This window comes from Cetorhinus maximus, chromosome 30 (genome assembly GCF_964194155.1).
Source record: "Cetorhinus maximus chromosome 30, sCetMax3.hap1.1, whole genome shotgun sequence".
Taxonomy (NCBI): domain Eukaryota; kingdom Metazoa; phylum Chordata; class Chondrichthyes; order Lamniformes; family Cetorhinidae; genus Cetorhinus; species Cetorhinus maximus.
The window spans coordinates 20,401,299-20,421,662 of record NC_135908.1 but is presented as its reverse complement, the minus strand read 5'-3'; the positions used below and the strand labels follow the sequence as shown (position 1 = coordinate 20,421,662).

The 20,364-nt window shown below is 41.3% G+C and overlaps 1 protein-coding gene across 6 annotated transcripts in view; it reads right to left on the bottom strand.

The window, feature by feature from the left end:
- Nucleotides 1-2,012: 2,012 nt before the first annotated feature.
- The window catches only part of cpeb1b (cytoplasmic polyadenylation element binding protein 1b), a 77,713-nt gene continuing 59,361 nt past the window's right edge, over nt 2,013-20,364 (bottom strand). For 4 of the 6 annotated variants that reach the window (XM_078532568.1, XM_078532567.1, XM_078532566.1 and 1 more), the window contains 8 exons: nt 15,756-16,002; nt 14,187-14,300; nt 11,557-11,661; nt 10,665-10,801; nt 9,919-10,117; nt 4,768-4,862; nt 4,613-4,693; nt 2,013-3,671 (listed from right to left, as the gene is read on the bottom strand). In XM_078532568.1, the coding sequence (XP_078388694.1) occupies nt 3,561-3,671; nt 4,613-4,693; nt 4,768-4,862; nt 9,919-10,117; nt 10,665-10,801; nt 11,557-11,661; nt 14,187-14,300; nt 15,756-16,002 (1,089 nt within the window). In that variant the 3' untranslated portion in view covers nt 2,013-3,560. The remainder of the gene's footprint in view (nt 3,672-4,612; nt 4,694-4,767; nt 4,863-9,918; nt 10,118-10,664; nt 10,802-11,556; nt 11,662-14,186; nt 14,301-15,755; nt 16,003-20,364) is intronic. The other 2 variants (XM_078532571.1, XM_078532569.1) reach the window with 1 other exon arrangement.

Genomic DNA, 20,364 nt, shown 5'->3' with positions numbered 1-20,364 from the left:
TCCGACTAGGCACTTTACAGCCTTCCGGACTGAATATTGAGTTCAACAATTTTAGATCATGAACTCTCTCCTCCATCCCCTTTCTGATTTCCCCCCTTTTTTTTCCCCAATAACTTATATAGATTTTTCTTTTCTCACCTACTTCCATTATTTTTAAATGTATTTCCTTTCCATTGTTTTATCTTTGCCTTTTAGCCTATTTCGATTCCTTCACCCCCACTAGGGCTATCTGTACCTTGCTTGTCCTGCTTTCTGCCCTTAATTAGCTCATTCCTTAGATAATATCACCTTCAACACCTCTTTGGCCTTTTGTCTGTGACATCTTTTGGTTATCTCCACCTATCACTGGCCCCCTATCTAGCTCTACCTGTCCCCCCCCCTTTAAACCAGCTTATACTTCACCTCTTCTATTTTTACTTAGTTCTGTTGAAGAGTCATACGCACTCGAAACGTTAACTGTGTTCCTCTCCGCAGATGCTGCCAGACCTGCTGAGTTTTTCCAGGTATTTTTGTTTTTGTTATAGAAATTGTTTCACATCCAAATATTGCATCTTCCATGTTTCCACTCCCAAAGTGCTGGAAAATTAAGCTGATGGTCTGATCAAAAACATTTGAGCAAGCATTTCCAAACAATGTAGGATTTCTAGACGGCAGAAGTTACTGTGTAATCTTACAGCTGTTCAAGTTTTATTTGAACTGAGACAGGTAGTAATAGCAACACTGATGTCAATAAGCAAAGCTGGAATGATGTCTCAAGTATGCACCAAGAAGCCTCACAGCTAAAGTCAACTGGCCGTGGTGGACAAGGTGTCGAGGGGACCAAGTGGCTAGGCACATACTTGACAGGAATATAGTGAATGTTAGAGGCCAAAATCAGACCTAGGGAATGGCTGTAGATCTACAGAGTGGCAACCTCCCCTCAGTCATGAGTGAGCATGGAGTTAGCCACTTCCAATTCTACTGTTTAGCTCTCCTCACATTGACACAGCCTCAGCCCATTCTACATCAATCTAAGCACATGGTATGCACTCTTAAAGGGGGCAAAGTAACAATTGTTGCTGATAGTTCAATGTCAAGTCCACTATCACAATAGCAGCAGCTCCCTTAGCCAACACCACTCCCTCCACTGACTGGTGCAGATGGTATTTAAACATCAGCTATACCATACATATGCCAGCAGTCAATATCTGCTCCTCTACCAGAGACGTGACATGGCTACCGTACAGACTACCTATAAGCATCACTGCAGCAACTCAAAACTTAGTTTGACTGCACTTCCCAAGCCAACACAAAAAAATACACCAAGGGAAACAATACCCCCAAGCCACACAGCATCCTGACTTGAACACTGGACAGGCAGTTGTCCAATTAGCTACCCCACAGAGTAAACATCATGCCAAGTACTGCAGCAACCCGTATCAAGCTTGACTAAGTTTCACTAAACACAGCCCAAGAACAAGTTAGTTTCACATTACTCCCTCTTAGGTGCACTTAAGACCACTCTACTCCAGTGCTAATTTCAGCTTCAATGCCTTTTGAGCATTGCAAGTGGTTATTTTACTCATCCAGCAAGAGCAATGGCAGATTCAGACAACTTCTACACACTGGAGTATGTAGGACCGTTGAATGAGTATCCAACCAGCCAGCTTACTAAGAGTCAAGCTGGAATAGGTAGTGCTGCCAATTTAAACTCAAATGTAATGTAATTCAACTCAAAGTTCAATCTCCCATGCACAGGTACTGTAGGACCATATGCAAATTCAAATAGCCAGTTACTGCTTGATTAAATCAAATTTACCCATTAAAACACTGTACAGGGAAAATACTCACTGGATCTTTTGCATTGTAATTTGAACTCAATCTGAACACTAGAAAAATGCAGATGAAAACAGTGTGCTCTTAAACTGAAGAGTCCCCCCCCCCAGCTTATAGGGGGTCCCACAGCACCCAGATTGGCCATTATCAATGAACTTCCCCAATCTAAAAACAATATTTTGAGCAGAAGGACTAGATAGTTTAGAAACCACTCAATTTATTTAGTTTGTTTTATTGGTAATACACTAATAGCAATTTGAATCACAGGATAGGAACAAAATAAAAATCACTCCACAACATATTATACTGTGAACATCATGGGTTTATTCCATTTGGGTCTTTACTTACAGCAAGTCTGGATGTCACTGGCCAGTATGCTCCATTCATTGGTCATGACCACACTGAAGGATTGCTATAAATTTAGTCACTGCAAGTTCAGCAATACATCAGCAGATGGATTACTGGGATGTTTGGCCATTATGTACAATATAGGCTCTTTTGTGCCTCTGGTTTAGTGGAAGCAGTTGAGAAACTTTTGCACTATACTGGTACATATTAGACATGTTTAACACTATAGTTTCTGCTTCAACACGGTTTATTTTTGTGCCCAACATTTAACAGCTTACTCCACAACTTCAGGTAACTGCAGTCACACCTGCATACCACAACAGTGAGGTAGAGACCTTACTAATGCTCAACAGCAGCTGGGCGAGCGACAAGGCAACAGCTCAGCAAAAAAAAAAGTTAAGGACACTGGTTCTTTGGCACACAGCTTCAGATCAAAAACCACAAGAGTAAAAACCTCAAGTAACTCCAAGACCCAAGCAGTTGCTCAGCTGGCCTCACAATAGTTTCTCATCCTTATCAACAGTAAATGAGCAACTGCCCGAAAAGGGGCCTAAACCGGATACTCAGCCTGGCCCGGCCATGAAACCCCTTCCGCTCAAGTACAAAAAGAAAACCACATCATCAGTGAGAATGGTGATTAAAAACCTCTACCTACCCATAGTGCAAATTAAAAAGTGCAAAGAACATCTTAAAACTATGTACAGCAGCTCAAATGTCGTTATTCAGTCCAGTTTCTAATCCATAAATCCACACCAATGGTTGCAAACATCTTGATTTACAACAACGACCCAGGGTCCATAATAGCAGCCCCAGACACAAAAATGTTAAAAGCCGCCAGGAGAGTCACTGTTGTGTTTGACTAAAACCTTTTAACAGTGTAAAAAAAACTGGTCAAAAAATGAAGCCTTAAAAAGGCAGCTGCATCTGTAAAAACTGGGCGTAAAATATTGAATTTGATTGCTAAATAAAGCACTCCTCTGCCTTGTAGTTAAGTAAAAAAACCAGCTGAATATTCACCAGTATCTGCGGTCCTGATGGGAAAAAAAAAAATTTAAAGGCACTGTATGGCAACTGCTAGTGGAAAGGTAATGAACTTGCAACATTGTCAAAATGCAAGGAATGTAAAAAAGCCTAAAAATCTAATGTGAAGCCATTTGCTTCAACACCTTCAAGACCTGGCTATCACCTCGGTGCAGAACTTTTGTCTGGGAACTGCTGTGGTGGGCCCCAATACCCCATGGAATGCACTGTGCATAGTGCGATCGTGAATATTAAACAGCAAATAGCAAGTGCAGGAGTGAACTTCAGTCCATAATCGCTGTTCCCAGTCTGAGCCTTATTCCCCCAGCTCACTCACTCGACTGAAAAATAGAAAATCACACATTTGCTCTGTGCTTCTAGCTGGAATCGCGGTTCTTTTGATTGCGCATCAATGGACGGTGGTGGCGGAGGACCTCGAGGGAGTGCTGCCACTGCCAGCATGAACGACAGAAATATTTGAAGCAAACCTGTGGGAACCAAGACAAGTTAACTGGTTTTAATCACAGGCATTAAAAGTTGAACTGAGCTAAATACTTTGCATTTAAGTCAAGAGCTATTTCAAATTCAGCACGGCCAAACCAAACTGATGAAATGGAGATGAAAACAAAAAAACTACCGCGGATGCTGGAGATCCAAAACAAAAACAGAATTACCTGGAAAAACTCAGCAGGTCTGGCAGCATCGGCGGAGAAGAAAAGAGTCGACGTTTCGAGTCCTCACGACCCTTCTGTCAAAACGTCGACTCTTCTCTACCGATGCTGCCAGACCTGCTGAGTTTTTCCAGGTAATTCTGTTGATGAAATGGAGACATGGGTCAAACACCCCATCTAGCTGAAATAACCTGGGGTGATTGGGCTTTTAATATGTTGTTTTAGTAATTCCAAACTGTATCTGGGCTAGATTGGCACACAGATTGAAGCAATGCGCAATGCTTTGTTAACCATGCTGGACAACAATTCAACAAACCTGTGAGCAGTCTTTTGCGTCCATTTCAAAACCAAACTCAAATAATCCGCAGATTGCTTTAGCCAAATTCAAATTGCAGATTATAAACCAAGAATGAGTTCAACTACTGTAGTGCACCTTAATAATTAGGCCAGATTTTTTAAAAAATTCATTCATGGGAGGTGGCATCACTGGCTGGGTCAACATTTATTGCCCATCCCTCAATTGCCCTCAAGGTAGTGGTGAGCTGCCTTCTTGAACCACTGCTGTTCATGGCGTAGGTACACCCACAGGGCTGTTAGGGAGTGTGTTCCAGGATTTTGACCCAGCGACAGTGAAGGAATGGGGAGTGGATTGGAGGGGCAACTTCCAGCTCAACGATTTATCATAACTTCTAGTTCTTCTAAAAAAAAAATCAAGGTTATCTGGGGATGAATTAACCGTCCTGTTCAAGAAAACTTACTGGATCTCTGCAGAAGAAAGGTCCTGGCTGAGCACTGCATGCCTGGCACATGGAGTCCTCCAAGTAGGGATCAATCTGCACCTTTAACAAGAAAGATTTTTCAGTAAGTCAAATATTTGCTTCCTTTACAAACAAATTCAGAATTTAAGATTTACCTTTTTAGTGAACTTTGGAGTCTTTATCTCTACAAAGGCTGCTCCCACTGCATTCAGGTAGCTGCGCTGGTTATTAAAAGTGACTCGGCCGGAACCTAAATACAAAGCAAGCTAAAGATTCAATTAGCCACGATACCATCTACATTGTAGATGTAGAAGAGTTTCCAATGCAAATTTATGAAAATGCACAAGTGTCTTAAGCACTTTTTGAATTGCAAGTTTATTCTACAAAGGGCTGCTTACATGATAATAAAAAAAACACAACAATCTCACTTGGAGCAAAATTGCATTAGTAAATCTACTCCAGATGCCATTACTTACAGCTCCATCCATTATGAGCTTGGATTATGGTCCTTGGCCTAGTTTCAAATACTGCAGTAACAAAATGTACTGGTTGCAGAGGGAGAGTGCCTTCAACATTTAGACTGGTTTCAGTTCCCTAGATGGGTTATCTGGTACAAAAAGCAGAAAATGCTGGAAAAGCTCTTCAGAGCTGCAGAGTCATACGGACTTGAAACGTTAAGACCATAAGACATAGGAGCAGAAATTAGGCCAAATCGGCCCATCGAGTCTGCTCCACCATTCAATCATGGCTGATAAGTTTCTCAACCCCATTCTCCCACCTTCTCCCCATAACCTTTGATCCCCTTACCAATCAAGAACCTATCTATCCCCGTCTTAAATACACTCAATGACCTGGCCTCCACAGCCTTCTGTGGCAATGAATTCCATAGATTCACCACTCTGGCTAAAGAAGTTTCTCCTCATCTCTGTTCTAAAAGGTCTTCCCTTTACTCTGAGGCTGTGCCTTCGGGTCCTAGTCTCTCCTACTAATGGAAACATCTTCCCCACGTCCACTCTATCCAGGCCTTTCAGTATTCTGTAAGTTTCAATCAGATCCCCCCTCATCCTTCTAAACTCCATCGAGTATAGACCCAGAGTCCTCAAACGTTCCTCATATGTTAAGCCTTTCATTCCTGGGATCATTCTCGTGAACCTCCTCTGGACCCTCTCCAGGGCCAGCACATCCTTCCTGAGATACGGGGCCCAAAATTGCTCACAATATTCTAAATGTGGTCTGACCAGAGCCTTATAAAGCCTCTGCAGCACATCCCTGCTTTTATATTCTAGTCCTCTCAAAATAAATGCCAACATTGCATTTGCCTTCCTAACTACCGACTCAACCTGCAAGTTAACCTTAAGAGAATCCTGGACTAGGACTCCCAAGTCCCTTTGCACTCCAGATTTCTGAATTCTCTCCCCATTTAGAAAATAGTCTATGCCTCTATTCTTCCTACCAAAGTGCATGACCTCACACTTCCCCACGTTGTATTCCATCTGCCACTTCTTTGCCCATTCTCCTAACCTGTCCAAATTCTTCTGCAGCCTCCCCACCTCCTCAATACTACCTGTCCCTCCACCTATCTTTGTATCATCTGCAAACTTAGCCAGGATGCCCTCAGTTCCTTCATCTAGATCATTAATGTATAAAGTGAAAAGTTGTGGTCCCAACACTGACCCCTGCAGAGCTCCAATAGTTACTGGCCGCCATCCTGAGAAAGACCCCCTTATCCCCAATCTCTGCCTCCTGCCAGACAGCCAATCTTCCATCCATGCTAATACCTTGCCTCTAACACCATGGGCTCTTATCTTACTGAGCAGCCTCCTGTGCGGCACCTTGTCAAAGGCCTTCTGGAAGTCCAAGTAGATAACATCCATTGGCTCTCCTTTGTCTAACCTACTCGTTACCTCCTCAAAGAATTCTAACAGATTTGTCAGGCATGACCTCCCCTTGATGAAACCATGCTGACTTTGCCCTATCTTACCATGCACTTCCAAGTATTCTGAAATCTCATCCTTAATAATGGACTCTAAAATCTTAGCAATGACCGAGGTCAGGCTAATCGGCCTGTAATTTCCCGTCTTTTGCCTCACTCCCTTCTTAAACAGGGGGGTTACATTAGCGATTTTCCAGTCCTCTGGGACCCTCCCTGACTCCAGTGATTCTTGAAAGATCACTAACACCTCCACTATCTCTTCAGCTATCTCCTTCAGAACTCTGGGGTGTAATCCATCTGGTCCAGGTGATTTATCCACCTTCAGACCTTTCAGTTTTCCTAGCACCTTCTCCTTGGTAATAGCCACCATACTCACCTCTGCCCCCCGACTCTCTTGAACTTTGGGGATGTCACTCGTGTCTTCCACTGTGAAGACTGACGCAAAGTACCTATTCAGTTCCTCCGCCATTTCTTTGTTCCCCACTACTTCTCCAGCGTCATTTTCCAGCGGCCCAATGTCCACTTTTGCCTCTCTCTTACTGTTTTTCTTACTGTTAACTGTTTTGCTCTCCACAGATGCTGTCAGACCTGTTGCGTTTTTCCTGCATTTTCTGTTTTTGTTTGAGATTTCCAGCATCTGCAGTATTTTGCTTTTATCCTAGTGTATCTGGTGGCTTGACAAATGCTGGTTTAGTACCAAAATTTTTTTTAAAAGGGCTAGTCAATAACTAGAATTCTTTGTACAAAGCCTTTTACAGCCAACAGACCCAATCTGGAAATCTTTCATAAAGCACCAAGCAAATCAAATGTAGATTTGCAAGTATGCTCCTTAACTTCTGCATACAGAAAGGACTAGGACATCATGGGCACTACCTCTTTACCTAGGATTAGCAGCAAGAGCCAAATTGGTAACTATTCTTACGTAACCCCTTATGAACACCACAAAGACAGCATTGAGGGAAAATGTGCAGACACCAGGTGATTCGATAATTCCACAACCTCTGCAGCTTCCCAAGACAATGGGAATAAGATGACTATTGCTACAATGGCACAAACACAGCTCTAAGTACAACCTGGCTCATATAAGGAGCATGTACTGAATTGTGAGCTAAACTCCAGTTACAGCTTGTGTAGCCCCTATGGGTAAGCAAGCCAGACATTCCACCTGACTATGTTATAGTAAAGCAGGAGGCGCTAAATACTTGGTTGGGAGGGCTGGGCTGGTGGAGGGGGAGGGTGTGTGTATGGAAGAGGGAAAAACCAAGGGTCCATCTCAGAGTTACACAGCAAAATCAAAGTCCTGCTGATATGGCTGAAGAACTGCGTTCCCAATTTAGTGCAAGAATGGGGCAGGTATGAGCAGCATCCTGCATCATACTGCCTTTGAGAGTTGGTTTTTCTGTATCCAAGCACAAAGATGATTAAATACAAAAAGATACAAAGAGTAATTTGGAATGGACCTGCCTGAAGGAATGATTTTAAGAGAAGTTCATGAAATGGATCAGTGGTTTAACCGCTATTCAGGCAGAAGTTGCAAACAAGAAAGCCCACTCCTCTTCCAAGTCTTCACAAAAAAGTGTTTTTTTTTAAAATAAAGTTTCAATAGAACCAATCCTACAGTTCAAAATGAGCCTGGAGACAGTCAGAAAAAAGGACCAATAACCATATCCAGAATTCATTGTTCACTAGAACAGATCATTTGAAATGTGACAGCTTAAAGCCCCATATATATTATTTTCCCCAAAGCTACTTTTAACTACAATCCCTGTATTTATATTGAGCAATATTCATGCTGGCAACCTACAATATTAATGATTCAGTCTCCATGTTCAGCTGCTATAGCAGCTTAGTGCAGGCAAAACAAGGCCAGGTTAGTGTTCTTCCATCATTATGCCTTTTGCGTTACATTTAGGAATATGGACCCAAAGCAGCAGTGGACACTCTCCATCTACATTAAAAATTCTTGCTCTTGGGCATCAGGGAAGGATTCTTTCCAGAAAAAGGAAGGGGCCATGTATCAAAATGAGTTAAAAAGCAAAGATGACACCTGCTGCCTATAGTGACCAGTGGAACAGACCCAGAAGCCCATAACGGATTCGGTTTTGTCGCCAATTTCCTTAACCAAGGTGTGGACAAGCAATTTTCTCTTAAGCTAGCCAAAATTAAACCTTCCTGAAGTGCTATGGTCAAAATTCACATTGTACTTGGCTGGAAAAATCACAAAAAAACCCAATGGTGGCCAGTACCTTGGAACAGCACAGACAGATAGCAAAAGCTTTCCCTGGTTTATACACAAAGATGGCAAAAGCTTTCCCTGGTTTATACACAAAGATGGCAAAAGCTTTTCCTGGTTTATACACAAAGATGGCAAAAGCTTTTCCTGGTTTATACACAAAGATGGCAAAAGCTTTTCCTGGTTTATACACAAAGATGGCAAAAGCTTTTCCTGGTTTATACACAAAGATGGCAAAAGCTTTTCCTGGTTTATACACAAAGATGGCAAAAGCTTTTCCTGGTTTATACACGAAGATGGCAAAAGCTTTTCCTGGTTTATACACAAAGATGGCAAAAGCTTTTCCTGGTTTATACACAAAGATGGCAAAAGCTTTTCCTGGTTTATACACAAAGATGGCAAAAGCTTTTCCTGGTTTATACACAACTTCACTCATCTCTATTCCACATTCTCTAATGCCAGCTGACCATCGAGATCAAGAAGTGATTTGTGCCAAAGACATGGAACTAATACAACCAAAGAAGTGAAATACTGGAAACTCATGTCGGCAGCACCTGGAGAGGAAAACGATGGGCAGGTGAGTTTTCCCTGGGGCAGGATTTTCCCATTGGCGAGCGGACCCTGCCCCCCCGCTCGCCGACACGTAAAATCACGCACGATGACTTCAGGTGGAACTCCCAACGTCACCGCACCCCATTTAAATTTTCAGGTAGGCAGGGGCGCAGCAAATTCACCTTCTGGTGAACGGTCACAGACCTGAATCAGCTTGCTGCCTGACCTGTGTTTCCAGAATTTTATTCTTAACTTTAACCATTGCACTCAGCCCAGCTTAAATTTTGCTGAGGGCAAGATGAAGACATCCTTCACACATGGTCTGAAAAATTTGCTTTAACTATTGGACGCTGTTGCAGTGCAAGAGAAGGACAGACCAAGAAACCATAGCAAACTCACATGCACTGCAATACATGGTATACTGGTAGCAAGAAAGCAGTACTAAGTCAAATTGTGACATCACCTCGACTAGATTAAGATATACAGCATTTCTAAAACAATTAGATACTTAAAATGAAGATGTCAAATTAAAATGAGGAACACCAGAGCATAAACTTACTAGGAATACTCAGTACAGATGTAACATACCAATTGGATACTTGTGCTTGTCAGTATCAATACCAGCATATACTACTCCACCAAATAAATCATTCATAATTGCTGCCAAGGCCTCTGCATTCAACATTCCATGCAGTGCTCCAACAAACACCGTTTTACTTGGGTCCAGGCGCTGGGATGGGCTGCGGACAAAGTTGCTGTCAGAAAGGACCCAAGGTATCACCTGTACCTGAAAAAGAAAGTTAGAGCAAAGATTTATAAGCATGGTTTAAAAGCTCCAATCCACTTATTACTATGATTATACATTAGTGCAGATATTTGAGCATTTAAGATTAAAAAGACTGGCTATAGGAGGTACTAAGTAGATGACTCCATATACCACTTCTTTCCTCCCTGCTAATAGGATAGGTAGAAGGCGGTAGTGTTTTAAGCTTAGAGAACTGAAAGCTTGACAAGTGGGGATAAACTGCATTACAGTTTAATATCTGGATGTTTTTTCCTACATCTATCAAGATTAACCAAAGAGCTTTTAAGTGCTCACAGCAAAACAGTAGAGTTATTACCCAGTTCTAAGCCAAATCATTTAGTTCATACCTTGTGGTCAAAAACCAGAAGGAATGATTTCCGAGTTCAAACCCAATTTAAGATCATATGAAACCAGTTTTGTATTACACTAAACAAACATCAGGAGTCATTTACAGGATAGGAGGGCAAGTTGGCAAGAATCAAGATTCTCTGTACAAGGCTTCACTAAAATTGCTTAAAATGAGCACTACCTCTTTGCAGCGCATCCTGCGACTTGACATCTTGAAATAATATTCACTTGCACCATCAGTACTCATAAGGTCGTGTGTGCAGGATTGCAGTAATGCACGAACAGACTTCTCGGATTCAAAAACTAAGTAGACATAGCCTAGCAATAAAACAAACATATTAACCATAAGATACAGAAGTCCTTGCAATTCGTAGTAAACCTGAAAGTGCATGCAAAAGGGTGCACCTTTCCAAATGAACTTCAAAAGAAAAAAAAAACTGAACCAAAATCATTAATGGCAGTTCACTGATAAAATGGCTATAAAGTTTGATTTCTACTGAAACCAGGTTGTGATACTTGGATCAGAGATGATGCTTAGATCAGGATTTTACTTGTCTGAAGTAATCCTGTTCCATGAAAATATTAGAGTTCCCCTATTAACCAAATATTTAGAATCAAATGCCAGCCATTCTACAAGTTGGACTCCATTTTTACAAATAGCCCACTGAATTTTCATGCAAGCTTAAATCAAAGTTTTTCTGTAGGGAGCTGAATTTAAAACACCATTTTTATTTGATGGGTAGGGACCCAAACTGCTCAAGGAATTACACATGACTGAAAGTATCTTCGCTATTAGTTGGTAGACATTTCTACCCGGTAGGTGGACAGCAACACAGGTTTTGTAAGTGTCTTACTAAGTGCGACGGAGATTTCCATTTAAAATAAAACACACCAGCCTTCACCATAAGCTAATTTGGTCACTATTTAAACCTGCCTTGAACACCCTTACCCGCTATCCATAGTGGCTTGGTATCAGTTGTAGCTGCATGCATACCAGTGCTCTGACCCTCAACCTTAGTGACTGTGACTGTCAGAACAGGTAAAGCGTCCTACCATGTCTCAGCTCTCATTACCTTTCGGCATATTACCTTTGGGTGGGCATCGAGGGTGCTTGCCATCCTTACCCGGCCATTCCACACTCAATGAGCCAAATACCCTGAAAGTATTTATAAGTCCAACTAGGGAGGAAAAGGGAAATAAAGTTTACAATATTAAAAACTTCACTTTAACCATTAGTGTCATCTGCCAAAAAGCTCCAACAAACCCATTATGACATTATCAAACCATTAAAAAAAAAACAGCTCATCTTTGGTTACCTTTTCACACTGACTTTGGGTGCTCAGCAGAACAAGGGACACAGGCTGCCACATTAACTTCCAGTTTGAAAATTAATAAAGGAGCTCTAATCAAGAGCTGAGAGCTTTCAGATTTAGCCAATTCTCAAAATTCAATCTCATGTTGCATTCCTAGAATGTTACTTATCTACACAACCTCCATCTCAAGAGTAACTCTTCCTCAGTATGTTGCTCACCACTGGTTTTTGATCACGAGATGTTTCTATCTGGAAAGGGACTTTGAGCTGAGTTTGTGATTTAAGTTTACAGCATGTCCAAGTCATCTGGCACTGGCCAAATCTCAATACAGACAGCTGCTCAGATCAGTAACTATATCCCTTTATTAGATAACATTAAATGCCACTGATTTGAATTTATGTATTATCCACTGTTCAAGAGATTGTAAGGATGGCTGAGAAGTTGAATACAATACAGATTAACCATGGGAGGAAACTATCCTCACTGTACAAGAATAATCCAGTGAATTGGTTGAAGTAGAGATCTTTTGCAATAGAGGCAGGAGGCCATTGCTTCATTGAATTTGGCATTCATTTTAACTATCTGTAAGGCTGCAACATGGAACAGCCCAGTGTCCAAGATATTTAATAGTGGAGTGTCCCATTTTTGGAGTCCAAATATTTATCCAAGGGAGCAGACCATTCCACTAGCCACTTGGCTAATCTATTTGGGAGAAAACAGTTGCTCCTCTTCTCCTGTCCCCCATCCTCCCCATGAATATCTTGCACAGCTTGGGGTGCTGGACTGCACCAGCAAGGGGACGGCAGCCTCAAGTGTTCCAAAAGGTAAAGCTGATTTCAAGGATAAGTATTCCGGAGGGAGTTTACATGGCAGGATGAGAAGGGGAGCTAGGTCTTAGACATTTGATCTTAAATTGAAGTGAAGTGACTGAAATATTGGAACTCTAGGGCAACAAAAAAGACCATTAAGAGCTTTATGCAAGAAGTGAAATGGCAGTCTATCCAGGAAACAGGAGGTGATACACTTGAAGAGCATGCACAGATTTTTGCCGCTGCTACTGAAGGGTGCCAAAACGTAGAGTAGGAAACATGCTGTCAAGATCACCTTAGGCCCAAGATACAGGCTTAAATCCACCGTCTGTTTGAACCCAAGTAGGTTTAACTTTTAAAGTGGTATTTAGCCTTCTGCCTGTATATTTACTTAAACTATAAACTAGACAGCTTGTTCAGAAGGGCAATATTGGAACTAGCAAGCAACCTCTCAATGTTGGGAAATGCAAATCATATTTTGTTCAAGAGAACAGAAAAGCAGCATTTAACTGATTTATGGGTTCCCCCCACCCCATAGGTCTAATATGTCAAACTAATTGAATTGACAAAAATTCAAGCAAAAAACCTTGGCAATCCAGCATTCCAGTGCTGCAAGTAGCCATTCACTTCAACAAACATATGAATTAGGAGCAGGTCATTTGGCCCCTCGAGCCTGTTTTGCCATTCAATAAGATCTGGCTGATCAGGTCATGTTCTCAAATGCCATTATCCTGCCTACCCCCGATACCCCTTTTATTCCCCCATTAATCAAGAATTTATCTACCTCCGGCTTGAAAATATTCAATAACCCCCACCTCTACACTGGGAGGAAGAATTTCAGACTTAACCCTCAAAAAAAATATTCTCATCTTAATCTTAAAATGGAAAACATCCATCCGGTCAATTCCCCACGAGGTCAGGGTTTTGTTTAATTCAGTAAGATTACCTCTCATTATTCTAAACTCCAATGGATACAGACTCAACCAGTTCAACCTTTCCTCAAACTAATCCCCTCATCCCAGAAATCAGTCAAGTGAACCATCTCTGAACTGCTTCTAATGCAATTTCTATCCTTTGTTAAATAAGGAGACCAAAAACTGTACACTGTACTCTGGGTTTGGTCTCAACAAGACCCTGTACAACGGTAGAAAAACATCTGTACTTTTATATTCCACTCGCCTTCCTAATCATTTGCCACACCTGCATACTAAATTTTTTGCAACTAATGTACCAGGACATCCAGATCCCTCTGTACTGCCAAGTTCTGCAATCTTTCTCCATTTCAATAATATGCTGTTTCTATTCTTCCTGCCAAGATTTCAGTAGAGAAAAACACTTACACTATTAAAGCACTGGGATTAGAGAAAAATCACCTTCATTTGAATAGCTGAGACCTTGGCGTACAAACCAAAACAAATTTAATCACAAGCCATTGGTTTACTTAAACACCCACAACAGCAAGCTAGCTTTAAAAAGGCAAAGTTCCATTCTTACAGCAATCCAAAGACTGTAATGCAAACTGAAACTACCCTGCAATACAACAGCACTTCTGATTCAGCAACCTCAGTAGCTAACACTTACCTTCAGTGATATCCCAGGGTACACCACCCAGGAACACTTTGCAGGAATAGATTGGGTTCTTGTAATTCCGGGGTGGGAGCTGGCCCCTCCAAGTAAATGTGGCTTCACTCATTGCTTTCAGGAAAGAGAACATGAATATTCACAAGCATTAGATTTCAACCCTTCTATATTGTTTTACCAGGACAGGTCATATACTCTTTGCATTCCATTTTGTAGTCATGCTGCAAAAATTGAGACTTTAGTGGCTGGGTCTTGAATTCCAACTGGTTCACGGTTTGAGCCCATATATAAAATATTGCATCATGTCATCCCTCCCACTAATACACGGGATTTGTTGTGAGTAATGAGTTACTTGCATTTTTCTTGCCTCTGGACAAGCTAAGCAGAATTGAAATGCTTATACTTGTAGTAGCAATAGATGATGGAGAGGCTAGAAACAAAAGCCTACACCAGGAGATAGGAGTTGAGTCCACAATTAATAGGAGGCAGTGATGTAAAAAGGATAAAGTTTCAACTGAAGTAGTCTTCTGAATCCATGTTCATTAATTGACATTCAGATTAATCACAAGGAAATTATAGTCAACAGGTTTTCATGTTTCATTGGACAGCATCTTATAAAAAAGGGACCAGAGACAGAATTTTAAAAATTGGATCTTGCACTCAAGAAATTAAAATGAATTTATACACCAAGAAGTGCTCATACAGCAATCAAAAGTGCTAAGGAAAACAAATGCCTTCATTTTGATTTGGAGGTGGTTGGCATTCCCATGATTGCTTAATTAATTTGTTGGCATCCTTCCATCTATAAGATGAGGGACACAGCAAATAATCCATTTAAGTGGGAAGAGCTTTGCTGATAGCTTTGAAGGCCAATCCTTGAGGCAGGTTCTGCCATAAGCACCACACAAGCTGCCACATGTCACTGTGGGTTGTTTTTGGCATTGGCACATGTTACCCAAGCTGCTGTAGCCACTGGTTGACTTGTAGTGCACACCAGCCCACAGGAGGTGTCACCATTTCACTCTTTAGCCAGCTAGTGACTCAGGTGTGATAGTCAACATTTAAGGCCTTCATGTCATGCAAATATCCTTGAAACAGATGCCATACTAATTGTCTGGCTCCTACTACCTTGACATAGAGAAACAAATAAATTTTCATCCTGCGATTTTTTTCTTAGTACTGCATCAGGTGCATTTTCTGATGAATTCAGAAGTGCCCATCTTTATAAACTGCCCTAAAAAAGGGTCCATCAAAAAAATGTTTTCCATTAATCTTCTGGGAAGTCATTTAAAGCATAAAGTGATTAAAAGCGGAACACGAGTGAAGAATCAAGGGTTAGCTTCCAGGCACTAAATAATGTCCTAGTTTTTTGCCTAATCTAGACCAGTTGGACTGATTAGTGTTGTAAATTGAAGAGGTTTCCCACCAGGAAATCAGCAATATCCCTCAGATGTGTCAATTTACAGATACAGCCAAGACAGAAAATGAACTGATTACCCAATTTTTAAAAAAAATTCACGTGTTAACCAAATAGTTGAGCTTTGAAACAGAAGAAATTTGCCACCTTACCTGCAGCTTGCCTGTGCAGCCTGGCCTCCTTTTCCATGCTAAAAGGATCTTCTGGACTCTCCAGAAGATCCCAGTTTGCCCACCCAGAATTTGTTGACCATCTTTTGAAGGGATTGGGGCTCACAGGGTTGGTCACCGAAGCCTGGTCTTGATCCAGTCGAGAGCTCATGCCAATTCGTTTCATTGGATCCCTGCCTACTCCACCCATGGGCAAGAAGGAAATTGGCGGAGAAATGCGAAGGCTTGACTAAAAGAGAAACACATTTACCAGATACAGGTGGCAGGAATTCAAGGCTGTCTATACAAGGTTGAAAATTCATTTAAAAAAAAGTGTTAACTTTCCCTAATGTCAAGTACCAAGGCAAATACACGATCGTTAAAATTCTCATTTTAGCAGCTGAAGCGAAGAGCAGTACAGTACAAAGGATCTTTTGAATGAAAAAAGCAAATGAGATCACAATTTCCTACCTCAAACGCTTCAGTGAAATTGCTAATCATTACAGTGCAACTGCTGGTCTTTACTCACAAAGTGGGACAGTAAGGAACACATTTAAATGGTGATAGTGTAGTGAGTAAGATCCATGCAGGGAAACAATTTTTTTTTAAAACTAAGGCTCTTTATCTGAATATGCAGAACATCTACAACATGGATGAACGAATAAATTAGTGTTACTATCTCTGTAGGGACCAAACTTTAAAGAAATTCAAACCTCTAGTTAATAACAGAAATAATGACAATATTTCATATTAAGATGCTTCAATTTAAAGAATAAAAGCTCTACTGATTAAACGCCAACTTTGCAGGCAACTTACCCTTCATAGGACCAATTATAAAAACACGTCATAGGTACTTCTTACACTGTCTTTTTAGTTGGACATTTAATTCTCCCTCAATCTGTTCAAAATGATTCTTGGTTTGAGGCTTTACTTCTATTCTTTTCCTCACAGCCTGGTAACTTCTACCCCACCCCACCACCCCCCCCTGCACAGAGTATTACTAGAGAAAGGTCTTCGTCCTGACACAAGCTATGCGAATCTTCAAACTCCCGAGTTCAGTCTTTGCAGGTGGGAGCTTGCACTCTGAAAACTGGCATGCTGAACTAAAAAGACTTCTAGCCTCCAGCTGCTCCCTCTTTCCCAAACCCTGGCACACTGCCTTTGAGTTTTCCAGGGTATCTTAGAAATCATTCCTCTCAAAGCCCATTTTGATGGAATCACATGGGCCTCAAATCTAGGTAGAGATGCCGATTAGTTATCCAAGTGCCAAACTTTTCATCTTGGTACTAAATGGACAGTTTAGAATGACTATTTACAGCCCAACATTCAACACTTCTGGGGCTTTGGAAACTAATTCTATTCATTTTAGCGCACAAGCTGCTGCCATTGTCTCCTAGTGTAAACATCTTGCACCTTCTTCCCAGTAAACGACCTGGGCCCCCTTTAATCTCCAAATCAAATCACCCAGGCTTGTCGTCAGGCAAATTTCAGAATAGGTCACATGACCCCCCTTTAATACTTTAAAGACAGTCCCAACACAATCTTAAACCTCATTTTCTAATGGTTTAATCACCATTACAGGGACATGGTTACAAGCAACCAAGGTAAACTTCAAAAAGTGAAGTAGAATGGATAAGGAAGAGGGTAGCCTCAATAGCCAAGGATGACAGATTTTGTCTCATTGAGGAAACAGGAACAGCAAGGATGGAGGTTAGGAATAGCAAGGGTCAGAAAACACTGGTGGAAATAGTTAATAGTTCTCCATCAACCCCCTCCCACCCACTGCAGCAATCCGTATTTCAAACTTCTAGATTTTATATGATCTACAATATTTTGTAGGCCCTCTTCCTATTCTGTCAATAGCATGTCAGCACACTGCAAGTTTATGTTCTTGTACAACTAATTCTGAAAAGTTGTATACAGATTGAACAATTTTGCACACAGCTTTGTCACACACTCTTCACTTGAATGCCCGACTGTCCATCTTCTCGCCTGATGCTTGTTATTTGGTCCCAACATAGGCTCTGGACAAATGCCCCATCTTAGCAATATGACCATTAGATTTTGGTCATTAAACACAATTTGAACACTTCAATTGAACTCTTCAGTCTTGAAGATTATGCTTTCTTCTAGATATTAATCCAAAATAAATATTCCCTCTTGTTCCTACTCCATGTCTAAATCCAGAATACATTACACTGATTTCTGCTTCAATGTGTTATTTCTATTATGATTTGCAAGATCAGTTTAATGAGATGACTCATTAAGCTTAGTTCAAAATGATCACACACCATTGCTTTGTTTCTTAGGTAACTTGAGAATAATGACTTAGAATACATCCTTTAATATATGTTTATTCACAAATTTCTGCTATCGCTTCTAATTTGGTTTCTCCGAAGGCCTTCAGATGTCCTGTTACTTTATCTATGCCTGGAGCTTTTCCTGTGCTCAATTTCAACACATTAGTTACCTCCGATACCATTTTTCAGTCCTGCATTTGTCTATATCCTGACTGTCGATTTGGATCATTGTACAATTCTCACACATTTTGTCCATCTTTTTGCTACTGCATCCCTTTCAAACAATATTTTACTCTTATGCACCCACTATCTGTTGTTAGCCCTTTGTCAAAGATTTCACCTTCTAGTGCATGACTCTCACTACACATCTCATTACACCATTTCTTTTCCAAAGAATGGATGTAGGCAGCTAAAGGTGCCACACAAAAAGGTCAATACAAAGTAAAGGGTCATGGAGTTGGAACAATATTCACATTGCTTCCCGTCTGTTAACAATCCTCTATCAAAGAGTAGGGTTCAACAGGGCATTTAAGTTGGCAGGCTGTGACTAGTGGACTATTGCAAGAATCAGTGTCAAATAGCTAAGACTCAAACAATCTATACTAATGACTTAGATGTATTTCTCGGTCTTTTCATCTAAGCTTCCTAGCAATACAAATACAAAGCTAGGTGGGAATAGTCAGATATTATATATACAGATAGTCAGCATGGATTTGTTAAGAGAAAGTCATGTTTGACAAATTTGATTGGATTTTTTGAGGTGGTAACCAGGACTGTTGATGAGGGCTTACATGGACTTTAGCAAGGCTTTTGATAAGGTACCTCCTGGCAGACTGGTCAAGAAAGTAAGGGCCCATGGGATCCAAGGCAAAGTGACATGTTGGACCCAAAATTGGCTGAGGAGGTAGGAAGTAGAGGGTGGTGGCAGAGGGATGTTTGTGAGACTGGAAGTCTGTTTGCAGTGGGGTTCCATAGGGCTCTGTGCTGGGGCCCTTGCTGTGTTTGTGGTGTACATAAATGATTTGGACTTAACATAGGGGGTATGATCAAGAAGTTCGCAGATGACACCAAAATTGGTAGGGTGGTAAATAGCGAGGGGGATAGCCTTAAACTGCAGGAGGATATCAATGGACTGGTCAGGAGGGCAGAGCAGTGGCAAATGAAATTCAACCTGGAAAAGGTGAGGTAATGCACTTAGGGAGGGCTAACAAGGCAAGGGAATACATGATGAAGGGTAGGATCCTGGAAAGTACTGAAGGTCAGAGGGACCTTGGTGTGCATATCTACAGATCTCCATGGGTAGCAGGGCAGGTAGATAAGGTGGTTAAGGCAGCATGTAGAATAATTGCTTTTATTAACCAAGGCACAAAATACAAGAGCAGGGAGGTTATGCTGGAACTGTATAAAACACTGGTTAGGCCATAACTGGAGTAATGCATGCAGTTCTGATCACCACATTATAGGAAGGATGTGACTACACTGGAGGGTGGGATTAGCGTCGTCAGATCTTTGTTGACCAGCATGGACATGCTGCAAACATCTATGGGAATGCAAGCCGCAAGGATAAAATAGGCTGCAAAGGGATATTGACAGGGTGAATGTGTGGGCAACAAGATAGCAGATGGAAAATACGGAAGTGAGAGGCAGAAAAGCAAAACGTAAAAAAGGTATGAAACTTCTAAATGTTGGTCAGAGGAACACTGGTGTACTCATACAAGGAACACAGTATGCCAGTATAGCAAGCAATTAGTTATGCAAATGGTATGTTGGTCTTTACACCAATTCTTTTGCAGTACAACGATAAAATGACTTGCTACAATTGTACAGGGCTTTATTGACATCACACCTGGAATACAGTGCACAGTTTGAGATTGCTTGGCACTTGTGTGGCACAAATGTAACTTGCCACTTGTAAGCCCAAGCCTGGACATTGTCCAGGTCTTGCTGCATTTGGACATGTACTGTTTCAGTATCTGAGGGGTCACGAATGGTGCTGACAATCAGCGAACATCCCCACTTCTGACCTTGTGATGGAAGGAAGGTCATTGATGAAGCTGCTGAAGATGGTTGTGCCAGGACTACTCTGAGGAACTCCTGCAGTGATGTCCTAGAACAGAGCTGATCAACTTCCAACAACCACAACCATTTTTGTGCTAGATAACTCCAACCAGTGGAGAGTTCCCCCCAACCCGCCAAATTCCCATTGACTCCAGTTTTGCTAGGACTCCTTGATGCCACACTCAGTCAAATGCAAACTTGATATCAAGGGCAAACACACTCACCTCATGAGTTCAGCTCTTTTGTCCATGTTT